General features: G+C 50.0%; 1 protein-coding gene across 3 annotated transcripts in view; it reads left to right on the forward strand.

The window, feature by feature from the left end:
- Window positions 1-12,755, forward strand: part of NLRC3 (NLR family CARD domain containing 3) — a 71,475-nt gene that overhangs the window by 45,768 nt on the left and 12,952 nt on the right. For all 3 annotated transcript variants that reach the window (XM_077827722.1, XM_077827721.1, XM_077827723.1), the window contains exons 9-13: window positions 1,266-1,349; window positions 4,095-4,178; window positions 6,107-6,190; window positions 9,709-9,792; window positions 11,131-11,214. In XM_077827722.1, coding sequence (XP_077683848.1) covers window positions 1,266-1,349; window positions 4,095-4,178; window positions 6,107-6,190; window positions 9,709-9,792; window positions 11,131-11,214 — 420 coding nt within the window. The remainder of the gene's footprint in view (window positions 1-1,265; window positions 1,350-4,094; window positions 4,179-6,106; window positions 6,191-9,708; window positions 9,793-11,130; window positions 11,215-12,755) is intronic.

Raw genomic sequence — 12,755 nt, forward strand, 5'->3', positions numbered from 1 at the left:
GGAAGATGGTGCCTGGCTTGTTTGCCTGGTTCATACCCAGTCTGTCTTATTTATTCTAACCACTAAGAAGATAAAGCTAAGTGCAAACTACTACAATTAGGAAGCAAAAATGAAATGCACAGCTACAAAATGGAGAATAACTGACTACGTGGTAGTACTACTGAAAAGGATCTGGGGATTAGAGTGGATCACAAATTGAAAGTGAGTCAACAATGCGATGCAAATGGAAAAAAACGCTTATTTCATTCTGGGGTGTATTAACAGGAATGTTATATGTGAGACATGGGAGGTAACTGTCCTGCTGTACTCAGCATTCGTGAGGCCTCAGCTGGATACTGTGTCCAGTTCTGGTTGCCTCACTTTACGAAAGATGTGGACAAACTGGAGAGAGTCCAGAGGAGAGCAACCGAAAGGATAAAAGGCTTAGAAAACCTGACCTATGAGGAAAGGTTTAAAAAATCTGGACAAGTTTAGTCTTGAGGAAAGACAGTGGGGGGACCTGATAATAGTCTTCAAATACATGAGGAGTTGTTATGAACAGGACTATGATGAATTGTTCTCCATGTCCACTGAAGGCAGGACAAGAACTAATGTGCTTAATTGGCAGCAAGGGAGATTTAGGTTAGATATTGGGGAAAATGTTTTGACTGTAAGGACAGTTAAGCACTGGAAAAGGCTTCCAAAGGAGGTTGTGGAATTTCCATCACTGGAGGTTTTTCAGAACAGGTTGGACAAACACCTGTCAGGGATGGTCTAGGTTTACTTGATGACCTCTCAAGGTCCCTACCAGCCCTACCTTGCTATGATTTTAGGTCAGGTCGAATAGGGCATGTAACAGAGTGTGATGTCAAGTGTGATGCTAGATTGGCAAGGATTTGCCTTGATGATGATGTCTGTCAATATGGTAATGGCTGATAACAACATGATCATGGCTGTTACTTGATGTGACCAGGCCAGCTGGTCTGCCATCCTCCACTCTGATGGAAAAGTCCACCCACCAGCTTACCTGGGGCAGCTATCCAGAGAGAATTTGAGGATCTAGGTCTAGTAGAGCATGATAAGAGATGGGATGAAGGTATAAATAGCAAAAGAGTGTGCACCAAAGCTACCTGTGTGCATTAGAGGAGTACAAAATATACAGAGGCAGAAGTGCCTCAGCCAGAAATGGGAGTCCTCAAGTGAGAAGAAGGAAGTTAAGGTGAGTTATTGATGGAGAGCTGACTCCCTCTTTTTGAAGTTTATGGGTGATTCTGTCTTCTTCACAGCCTTCAGAAGAACTCCATTGGGCCCCAAGGTGCAAAGAAAATAGCAGAAGCACTGAAGCAGAACGGGAATCTCAGGGAACTGATGTAAGGATTGACAGAGAGGTTACAAGTTAATAGAGAGATGAACAATGATTGAGGGTGACACTAACTTCTGAGTCCCCTTAGGATCTGTCCCAACCTGTTATGACATGGTGTACAAGAAAGGCCAGATATTGCCACCCCTATTCCATGGGTGGTCCCACTGAAATCAGGGGGATTTCTCATGGAGGGATGGACTGACTGTTCATTGTGGCTCAGAATGGCAGAATGTGCATAGGGTGGGCGGTCAGGGAGTCATTTCATAGGCATGGGAGGAATGTTTATGCTCACCAGTTCCCGTGTGATGTATCTTGTAGTAGATCAGCAGGGATATGATAGAGACACTGACGTCAGTGCAAGTGCTGCACCCTATATACAGCTTCATGAGTGCGGATGGATGCGTGGCTGTGACCACAGGGACACGAGTGGGGTGGGAAGGTAGTGTGTGGTAACAGCCAGCCAGGGACAGGAAACCCCACCAGACTCCCCTGGCAGGGTTTCCTGTGCATTCTTCATTGGGAGGCCAGGGTTTGACCTCTGCTCATCCCCTGCTCGCTGTCGAGTGCCTTCCTGCAGCAAGCATGTGGCCCCAAAACCCTGTGGACAGTCCCTCATGACAGTCTCGTAACAAAAAGGGGAAATGCGGTCTAAATGAATTTACTATAAGGTGGGTGCACAACTGGTTGAAAGACGGTACTCAGAGAGTAATTATCTGTGGTTCGCTGTGCAACGGGGAGGGCGTATCTAGTGTGGTCCTGCCGGGGTCAGTCCTGGGTCTGGTGCTATTCAATATTGAAATTAATGATAGAGTGGAGAGGATGCTTATCAAATTTGCAGATGACACCAAGCTCGGAGGGGTTGCAAGCACTTTGGAAGCCAGGATTAGAATTCAAAACAACCTTGACAAATCAGAGAATTGGTCTGAAATCAACAAAGTGAAATTTAATAATGACAAGTACAAAGTTCTACACTTCGGAAGCAAAAATCAACTGCAGAACTACCAAACGGGGAATAACTGACTTGGCGGGAGTAGTGCTGAAAAGGATCTTGGGGTTATAGTGGATCACAAATAGAATGAGTAAACAAAGTGATACAGTTGCAGAAGGCTAATATTATTCTAGGAGCATTACCAGGAATGTCTTGTATAAGACACAGAGGTAATTACCCCACTCTGCTCAGCACTGGTGAGGCCTCAGCTGGATACTGTGTCCAGTCCTGGATGCCTCACTTTAGGAAAGATGTGGACAAATTGGAGAGAGTACAGAGGTGAGCAACAAAAATGCCACAAGGTTTAGAAACCCTGACCTATGAGGAAAGGTTTAGTCTTGAGAAAAGAAAACTATGGGGGGATCTGATAACAGTCTTCAAATATGATGAGGTCTGTTCTAAAGAGGCCAGTGATCAACTATTCTCCGTGTCCACTGAAGGTAGGACCAGATGTAATGGGCTTAATTGGCAGCAAGGGAGATTTAGGTTAGATAGTAGGAAAAACTTTCTAGCCATAAGGATAGTTAAGCTCTGGAACAGGCTTCCGAGGGAGGTTGTGGAACCCTATCACTGGAGGTTTTTCAGAACAGGTTGGACAGACACCTGTCAGGAAGGTGTAGGTTTACTTGGTTCTGCCTCTGCACAAGGGGCTGGACTTGATGACCTCTTGAGGGACCTCCCTACGGAGGGAGGGATAGCTCAGTGGTTTGAGCATTGGCCTGCTAAACCCAGCGTTGTGAGTTCAATTCTTGAGGGGGCCATTTAGGGATCTGGGGCAAAAATTGGGGATTGGTTCTGCTTTGAGCAGGGGGTTGGACAAGATGACCTCCTTAGGTCCTTTCCAACCCTGATATTCTATGATTCTCTTAAAAGGGCTGATCTCCCAGGGATGGGCAGAAGGGTGTTGTCTTTGGAGTGCTTTCAGCTTTGAAATGAACTTCCTCCGACATTCTGCCAAGGTGCAAGTGTGGAAACAATTTAGGAAGCCGTGCAAGAGGCGTTTATTTGCTCCGCCTTTTTCTTATGTGGGCCTGTAGCCAGATAGCATTTGCCCTGCCAGTGGGTGAGGGTACAGAAGGAACAGCTGCTGATTTATGCCAGCGGTTAGCATCGATTCACTTTAATCTCTCAGCCATGCCCAGGTAACGCAGCAATGGGCACAATATAAATCAGAAAAGCGCCCCAAGTTCCCCTGAGTAGGTGGGCGAGGGTTCACAGAGCAGACATTCCACACACCCCACCAGTACGGGATAGGATCACCACATGCCACAGGCTGACAGGGACACAGTGTCACTGAATGGGCAATTGATCTTTGAGCTTGAGTGGACACAGCTGTTCTCTGTGGATGGGCGAGGTCTCCATCGCTCTGGCTTGCATTGTAAATGTATTTGGTGCCTGTGGCTGTTCCTTTACCAGGTCAGTTTTCTACTGTCATTTTGTCCTATGTTGGGATGGGGTGATCAGATGCAGAATCCAGATGGAGGTGTTCGTATTGCTGCTAAAGTGCTGGGCCTTGTTGCCCACCTAGCTCCTCCTTTCCCGGGATGTGACTGGCCTGCTGGGGACTCAGCCTTGGCACGTCACTGCGGAACACTCACTTTTCCCATTGTGAGACTTGGCAGCTGTGAGGAAACCAAGCCACCCCCTCACTAGGGGGCCAAGGTGGGGGCTGGCTTTTCTCAGGCTGATTGGGATCCCCTGCCTCTGGGCTCTGACTGCAATTTCACAGCTGCTAATGGCTGATCTCCCTTTCCTTTCTCACAGCCTCTCCAGTAACTGTGTGGGGGACACTGGCTCCGTAGCCTTGGCCGAAGCTCTGAGAGTGAATCACAGTCTCACAACCCTGGAGTAAGTCCTTTGCCACTCAAGTGCCTGGAGCACCCCTGATGCATTGTTCTTCGCTGCCAAGGGGTGCTTGTTAATGCTTCACCGCTCAGCTCTCCCAAGGGCAGAGTCGTGATCCAGAGTGATCTGGGGTTGCCTCCTACCCCATCCTTGTCTGTTCCCCCAACTCATGTCCGTGGAAAGCAGAAGGGGCATTTGTGGGGAAGAGGCTGGTAGGTTTCTTTGGGAAAATTTCCCATTGATGATCTGCAGGGCGGAGGGGAATGGCTAGGGGCGTGATGGCCTCGTGCATTTTTTTTGGGGATCAGTTTCATAGATTCATAGATTCATAGATATTTAGGTCAGAAGGGACCATTATGATCATCTAGTCTGACCTCCTGCACAACGCAGGCCACAGAATTTCACCCACCACTCCTACAAAAAAAACCTCACACCTATATCTGTGCTATTGAAGTCCTCAAATTGTAGTTTAAAGACCTCAAGGAGCAGAGAATCCTCCAGCAAGTGACCCGTGCCCCATGCTACAGAGGAAGGCGAAAAACCTCCAGGGCCTCTTCCAATCTGCCCTGGAGGAAAATTCCTTCCCGACCCCAAATATGGCGATCAGCTAAACCCTGAGCATATGGGCAAGATTCATCAGCCAGATACTACAGAAAATTCTTTCCCAGGTAACTTGGATCTTACCCCATCTAAAACCCATCACAGGCCATTGGGCCTATTTACCATGAATATTTAATTACCAAAACCATGTTATCCCATCATACCATCTCCTCCATAAACTTATCGAGTTTAATCTTAAAGCAAGATAGATCTTTTGCCTAGATCTTTGGAGTTCCAGGGGATCTCCCAGGAAGTCTTGGTATCTTCAGAGGAGGGTAGTAGCAGGAAGATTCAGCAAAGAAGACAGGAGGACAGGGGGTGGCATAAGGAGCCTTGGCTTTCCCCGTTGCAACCAGCCCTTGTCTGTTGTGCCCAGAGTTATTTCCCTGCTAGAGGTTTGGTGGCCTGTGGGAAATGAGTTGCTGTCCACTGTCTGCTTCCTCATGGGCTCCATCACAAAACTTCTCCACCCTGGTTAGGAGTCTCAGCAGAGGGGCAGCAGACTGACTCGCCTTAGAAACCAAGCAGCCCTCTGCCCCGACAGACGCGCTCCTTCCTGCTCAGGACTGGGGCAGGGCACGCCTGCTGCTCTTGCCTGTACTGTCCCTGTCCCGGCGGCAAATGGAAGACTTTTGTCTTCTCAGTCTGGCACCTTTCACCGGGAGCACGTGCCCCTTCTGTGCCAAGAGGGGGACGTCAGCGCACACCTCCCTTCAGTGCAGCTGGGTGCACCCCCTCTCCCAGCTCTCCCAGGACTGCCTGCTGGGGCTCTGGCTGAACTTTCCCCACCTCTTTTCCTTTTTTGCGCTCCCCATGTGTGGCCCCACACAGTCCAGGGGCCTCCTAGCCAGCTGTCTCTTGAGGGGTGTCTGTCAGTCCCAGAAGAGGAAGCTGGACAGGCATGTGCCCTGCACCTATTTTTTGGCCTCTACCTACCTCCTGTCTCCAAGCAGAGCTCCTCTGGGTGGCATCCACTGGCTCTTGGGACTCCTTTGGGGAGCTGGGGGCATTGTCTGGGGCTCTCTGCTTGGTGTCCTCAGCCGCTTCATTCTGAACCTGTGACCCTCACTCCTGCTCCTGCTTTATCTTTGGTATCCCCACTGCTTAGCTGATTGCTGGCTCTGGGGCCCCTCCTCCATTGGTGGGGGGGGCGGGGCTTTTGCTTTGGCGAGCTTTGCCGACCTGTCCAGGATTTCCAACAGGCTGGCACGTTTTGCCATGATGAATTCACTCTTAACCACACGAGGTGAACTCATCCAGTGCTGGGCTGGTACGAAGGCCCACTGCGTCGTTCCTGTGGTGACACTCTGCTGTATCTCTTTGTGTTTCAGCCTCCAGAGCAATTCGATCAGTAACGCGGGGGTCACGGCGTTGATAGGAGCGCTGCGCTCCAACCGGGGCCTCATCAGCCTCAAGTAAGTCTTGGTCTCAGCTCTCCCCTCTTCCCGACACTGCCCCACTCAGATCGCGAACACATACGCGGGCTGGCCATCTGGCCATGTTGTCACCACAAGAATTGTGTCATTCAGCGCAGCACCTTCCAGGTCTCTCTGGCAGTAATCTTGTTTTTTGCACTAGCTACAGCATGCGTTCCTTGCTACTGAAGCACGGCCCCCCACCCTGCAGCTCCTGGGCGAATGGGACCAGTATCCGGGGGTGGGGGTGAGGGGAGGCCCAGGGGGGCAACGGGTTTGCACCCACCTAATTGGTCTGGATCCCAATTTGGTGGGTGTCACCTCTTCATACAGCTGAGCTTCTCTTCTAACTCGGTTTGTTTTTTTCCTTGTGAAATGGATCAGCTCAGCTGTGCTTTTTCTAATCCTGCTGCTAGCAGCGAAACCATTGCAAGCCAAAGAAGGTAAATGGGGGGGGAGGGGGAGGAGGGCAGGGGGAGTCTCCTTGGCCTAGGGTTACCATATTTCAGGTTCCCAAAAAGAGGACACTGCCGGGTGCGGGGGAGAGCTAGAGGGGCTGTATGGGGGGTATTTGGGGGGTGCCGGAGTGGGGGGTGTGTGTGTGTGTACTGGAACAGGAGAGGGTATTTGGGGGGTGCTGGAGGGAGTATTTGGGGGGTGCCAGAAGGGTGTGTGTGTGTACTGGGATGGGAGAGGGTGCAGGGTGCTGGAAGAATGTGTTTTTCTATTGTGAGGAGGTACTTGGGGGGTGCTGGAGGGGTGTATGTCTATTTGGACAGGAGAAGGCATTTAGGGGGTGCTGGAAAGGGAGTATTTGGGGTTTTTTGGAGGGGGTACCTGTGGCCTCACTCTTGAGGTGGGGGGGCACTGTCGCTCCCTGTCATGGTGGCAGGGTGGCTGGTGCAGACCCAGGACACAGCGCCAGCCTGTCCATCAGTGCCTCCCTGCGGGGTTCTCCCCCACCCCAGGGCTGGGATCTGGGGCCTGGGTGGGTGGGATCTGGCAGCTCCTGCTACAGGGAAGGGACCAATCAGCTGCAGTTGCAAGGAAGGGACCAATTGGACGTGGATCCAGCCCTTTCTGAGCTGCAACATCTGCTTGAAAACTCCCGGACGTTGCCTCTGATTTGAAAAATCCTTCTGGACAGAGGGTGGAGGATCAAAAGAGAGGCGATGTCCGGGGAAACCCAGTCATACAGTAACCCTCCCTTGGCCAATACACTTAACATTTTTCAAAACACCCACGTGCAGCTGAGGAGATGGACAGCTCAGGGGACTGGGGATGATTTAGTAGCTTCCATCTGTAGGTCAGTTCCAGTCCAGCCCAGCCTGCTCCCTGATGGCTAGTCAGGGAAATACGTTTGCTGGGTCTTAGTCCATTTCATTGGATGTTTGTCTAAGAGCTCTGCTCTAGGCATTATTTGGGGCTGTTCTCTGGCCTGCGTTACACAGGAGGTCGGACTAGCTGCTCACAATGGTCCCTGCTGGCCTTGGAGTCTATGAAGAGTAGACAGAAACCAGGGCCACTATTGGTGCTAATGAACCCCCTAGTTTCTGCAGGGCATGAACACCTGCAGGGGGTGGCTCAGAGGTGATGCACATTGGTAGCAGGGATAGGTGGGGCGCTTGCCCTGCTCCTGTTCTAGGGATAAATACAGGCTGTCAGTCCAATGCTAAACTCACTTACAAAAGAGAGAGAGAGAGAGAGAGAGATTTAACAAAATTAGGGTGGGAGTTTTTTCAGAATCTCCAACAAGGAGCACTGGACTGTGTTGCCAAACTCTGAAAGTTTGAAGTAAAACATCTGTGAGCACTGCAAGCAACAGGGGCAAACGTCCGAAGTGAAATTACATGTTTCTATTGTTACATTTAGAAAGTACAATGTGCCAGACTGAAACCTGGGATATTTATTTCCTGCTGCGATGTTGTATATAACTGATCACAATGCATTTCTCCCCTGCTTACAGAAACAAATGAAATAGGCTAAATCACAAAGGTGCTTTTTCTAAGGTAGATTGTCCTGCACAGATCAGACACCAATGGAGACACAAATCTTTAAAATTGTTCACTGATATTACCATAAAAGGACAGTAAGGCCTGCAGGGGCTGCTTAATAACAGATGAAGACCCACTAAGCCTCTTCCAGTAGATTACAAATACCAGAAATGCTGCCGTTTTTCCCCTGGTGCATTGTTCCCAGGTCCGTTCCTAGCAGGCGTGGCTGATTGCTTCCACTGAATACAAAGGCCATTACCAGAGTTTTTTACAAAGCATTCCATTTTAAATTACAAGAATACAAACAAAATGAGAAGGAATGAAAAGTTCTAGCAGAAGTGAGCCAATGCTGAGAGCCTTTGCAGACTGCTCCCGATGGCTTTGGCACATGGGTGTTCTCCAGAATATTTCAGGCCACTTGGGTCCCGCAACAGATGTGCTAAACACCTTTATGGGGACTACTGTGGCATTGAAAGGCAGAGCTGCACTGCAGCTTCCTGTTGAAGGATACTGCCCAAGCAGCAGTTGCTGGAGGGGTTTTGTCTGCAAGATCGGCAGAGATCCCAGAGCGGCACTGGGGAGCACAAATTGGTGCAGGTACCATGGCTCCTGTTTTGGAGACGCAACGATTGTTACCCCTGGCCATGCCCCATCCCACTCAGCCACTTCCCCTTTACGGGGTACAGCACCTCTGAGCCTGCTTTCATTACTCTCCAGGGACTCTGCCCACTCCCTGCATCCTTCCCACCACCGCTTTGTAGCCCCACGCAGATACAGGAAACATCTGGCCCTGTGCTGCGCAATCTCTGTGCCCAGCAGAAACCCTGAGGCAATGAGTATGGTGTATATTCGGTGGAGGTGGGGAAAAATGAAAATATCCTTCTGCTGAATCGCCCAGCCCAAACTCAGCTGCTCCTTTGCGGCTGCTCCCCGCCTAGAGGATAAATCAATGGCACTGGAGTAACTCGCTGCGTCCCTGCTGGGGGCAGGGAGTCTGTGAGTCATTCCCAAAGTGAGATGGAAATTCTAACCCCCTCTGACTTGGGGAGCAGGCAATAACCAGGGGGGAGCAGCCACGTGACCTGGGGAGGGCCACGGGAGCAGTGCAAGAGGAAAACCTGGGCTGGGCTAGATGTTCATCGCTGATCATTCCAATCTGGTTTTTTGCTCCCTCCCCTAACAGGGATTTTTGCCAGCCTACAAAGAGCAGGGCCTGGCGTAGGGAGGCTGTGTGTTGGGTGAAGGGAGAGCGAGGGGCATTGTTCAGGGCCTGAGACATGTGTGTGATTGCAGCAGCTGCTCATGCATCGAATGTTCACCTGCACGTGCCAGGCGGCCTCGCCCTCCCCTATCTGCCCCGGAGAGCCCTCGCCTAGAGGCTACCGCCCCCTGCTGGCCCCGTTGGTTTGTCTTGTTCGCCCTAAAATACAAAGAGTGCCCGGAAGAGAATGAGAAATGTCCGGAGCTGTTCCCACTCCTTGCCCTGGAAGGAGGGAATCCCAGTGACCTCTTGTCTTTTCCTAGCCTTCGGGAGAATTCCATTGGCCAAGAGGGGGCGCCGGAGATAGCCAACGCTCTGCGCGCTAACCGCACACTGAGGAACCTAGAGTAAGTCAGCCTGCTTTCGAAGTCCAAATCCTCTGCCCCAGCTTACGCTGTGTGCTCGGCAGCTGTACTGTCCTCAGGCAGGTGCAGGGGAGCTGCTCTTGTGCGGGAGGACAGGTTGGTACGCGGCTGTGGAATACCTGTGGCCAAGGGTGCGTCCTTGGGGCAATGGGGAACACTCAGGCTGGGGATCAGGTGAGTCTGGCCAAGGAGAAGGCATGACAAGGAGCAGCGCTGTGATGGCTCATCAGGGGTGGGGTGGATTGGCCCTTTCTAGGTCCAATCTCTGGAGCCATATCATCACCTCCGTTGTTTTCCCTTTGAGGGAAGGGATTTGCCCCAAACCAGCATCCTCCCGCCTCCCTCCAGCTCTGCAGACGTTCCTCCATCTGCACACTGCATGGCTGCTTGTCTGCTGCTTTTGGGGGGCTGTACTTGGGTGGGGAGGAGTCAGGGCAAGACAGCTGCTCTCCACAGCACCATCCCCTCTCCAGGACCAGCATCAGCTTCTGCAGACTCCAGGTCTGCCCTGGCAGGTCCTCCTGGAGGGTTTGTTTGGGCCCAAACACAGGTGAGAAGACCATGAGGGGCAGGAGGCTGGGGAGCATGGGGGAGGGTGGGGGTTTTCCAGCGGCAATCCCCACTCACACGATACTCCAGGAGCTCTGTTAGTTTAAGCTCCTGGGGTTTCTCACTAGGCATGATCTGGCCTGATGAGCCTGTGGTTCAAGTATGTAAGCAGACTGAAAGAACTTGTGCTTGGCTTAACCATTTTGTAACTTGGAGTTCTGTGGAAAGCAGAATGTAGAATACCCAGAGTGGACCTGACTGATCCCTCAGGAGTACTTTGCCTCGGCAGATAAGACAGCGATTCATCTAGTGAAGTTACCAGTGGGTGCTTGAGAAGAAGACATAAACCAGTGTGAAATATCCTGCCACTGGGGGTGGGGGAAGAAGGGGTAGCATCTTCCTTACTCCAGCTAATGATTAGCAGATGCCCTGAATTATGAGGATGGAGCAAGCCCTTGCAATATTATCCTGACTAGTACCAGTGCAGACACTCTTCTTGTTCCTAAAAATGTTTAGTTCCATTTTGAATCCTTGAAGCTATTTGCCTCCATGTCCTGCAGCAGTGAGTTCCACAGATTAATCACCCATTGCAGTGTAAAAACCATGTGTATTTCCTTTTATCTGTTTCCCATTAATTGCCTTTTAATGTCATCCTATTGTCTCTTCCCTCCCCTGCCCCCTTTGCACTTGTCTCACTGCACTTCAACCCACCAGAGGCAGGTGTAATGCATCACACTGTGTTTAACTCATTTCTCTGTACTTTGCCTCTAGCCTAGCGGCGAATCTGTTGTATGATGAAGGTGTCAAGGCTATTGCACTGGCGATGAGAGAGAACCAGACGCTCATGTCCCTGCAGTGAGTTTCACCTTGGCCCTGATTTTTGGTTCCTTCTCTTTAGCGGCTATGTCCCTGCAGTGAGTGAACAGCCTGCAACTATGGGCCTCAGTCCCTCTCAGCACAGCCCAGCTAAGTGGACGGGGGGTGGGTGGGGGTGGTGGTGGTTCCATGCTCGATGGCATCGTCATGGGCAGCACTGTACAGGCTGCATCTGGCTGACTGGTTCAGATCCAGCCCAGGCCAGTAGAGACTGAAAGCTGTTACTTTATGATTTTGCCTTGTTGGTCCCAGGATATGAGAGAGTCAGGGTGGAGGAGGTCATATCTTTCATTGGACCAGTTTCTGTTGGTGAGAATGACAAGCCTTCAAGCTACACATAACTCTTCTTCAGGGCTGGGAAAGGTACTCAGAGCCAAATACAAGGTGGAACAGATAGTTTAGCAAAAAGAGTTACCCTGTATTCTAAGAGACCATTCAGAAGCGAAGTGGCCCGTTAACACCGTTGCAATCATATGACAAAAACGGGGAGTTACTGGGTTACAGACTGTTGTAATGAACCATAAATCCATTAATGACTGCTTCCTGGAGCAGCTAGTCCTGGAACCCACAAGGGGGGAGGCACTTCTTGTTTTAGTCCTAAATGGAGCACGGGATCTGGTCCAAGAGGTGAATAGAGCTGAGCTGTTCAGTAATAGCAACCGTAATGTAATTACATTTTACATTCTTGTAGAGGGGAAAACACCAAAGAAACCCTCCACAGTAGCATTTAACTTCAAAAAGGGAAATTACAAAAACAAGGGAGCTAGTTAAATGGAAATGAAAAGGAACAGTCAGAAGAATGAAATGCCTACAAACTGCATGGAAACTTTTGAAAAACACCATAATGGAGGCTCAAACTAATTGTATACCCCAAATAAATAAATAAAAATAGGCCCAAAAATGCCCCCATAGCTGAACAACAGAGTAAGAGATGGTAACAGACAAAAAGACACCCTTTAAACATTGGAAGTAAAATCCTACTGGGGAAAATAGAAAGGAGAATAAATTCTGACAAGTCAAGTGTAAAAGCATAATTAGGCAGGCCAAAAAAAGAGTTTGAACATCAGCTAGGAAAAGACACAAAAACTAATAGCAAAAAAATGGAGTGCATTAGAAGTAGGAAGCCAAACAATCAGAGCGGCCCCTGGATGATCTAAGTGCGACTGGAGCACTTAAGGGAGATGAGGCCATTGCGGAGAAGCTAAATGAATTTTTTGCATCAGTCTTCACTTCAGAGGATGTGAGGGAGATTCCCACCATTCTTTTCAGGTGACAAATCTGAGGAACTGTCCCAGATTGAGGTGTCATTAGAGGAGGTTTCGGAACAAGTGGCTCAATTAAACTGTAATAAGTCTCCAGGACCAGATGGTATTACCCAAGAGTTCTGAAGGAACTCAGATATGAAATTGCAGAACTAACAACTGTGATATGTAACCTATCGCTTAAATCAGCCTCTGTACCAGGTGACTGGAGGATAGCTAAAGTGATGCCAATTTTTAAAAAAGGCTCCAGAGGCGATC

The sequence above is a fragment of the Eretmochelys imbricata genome, chromosome 10, assembly GCF_965152235.1.
Source record: "Eretmochelys imbricata isolate rEreImb1 chromosome 10, rEreImb1.hap1, whole genome shotgun sequence".
Classification (NCBI taxonomy): Eukaryota; Metazoa; Chordata; order Testudines; family Cheloniidae; genus Eretmochelys; species Eretmochelys imbricata.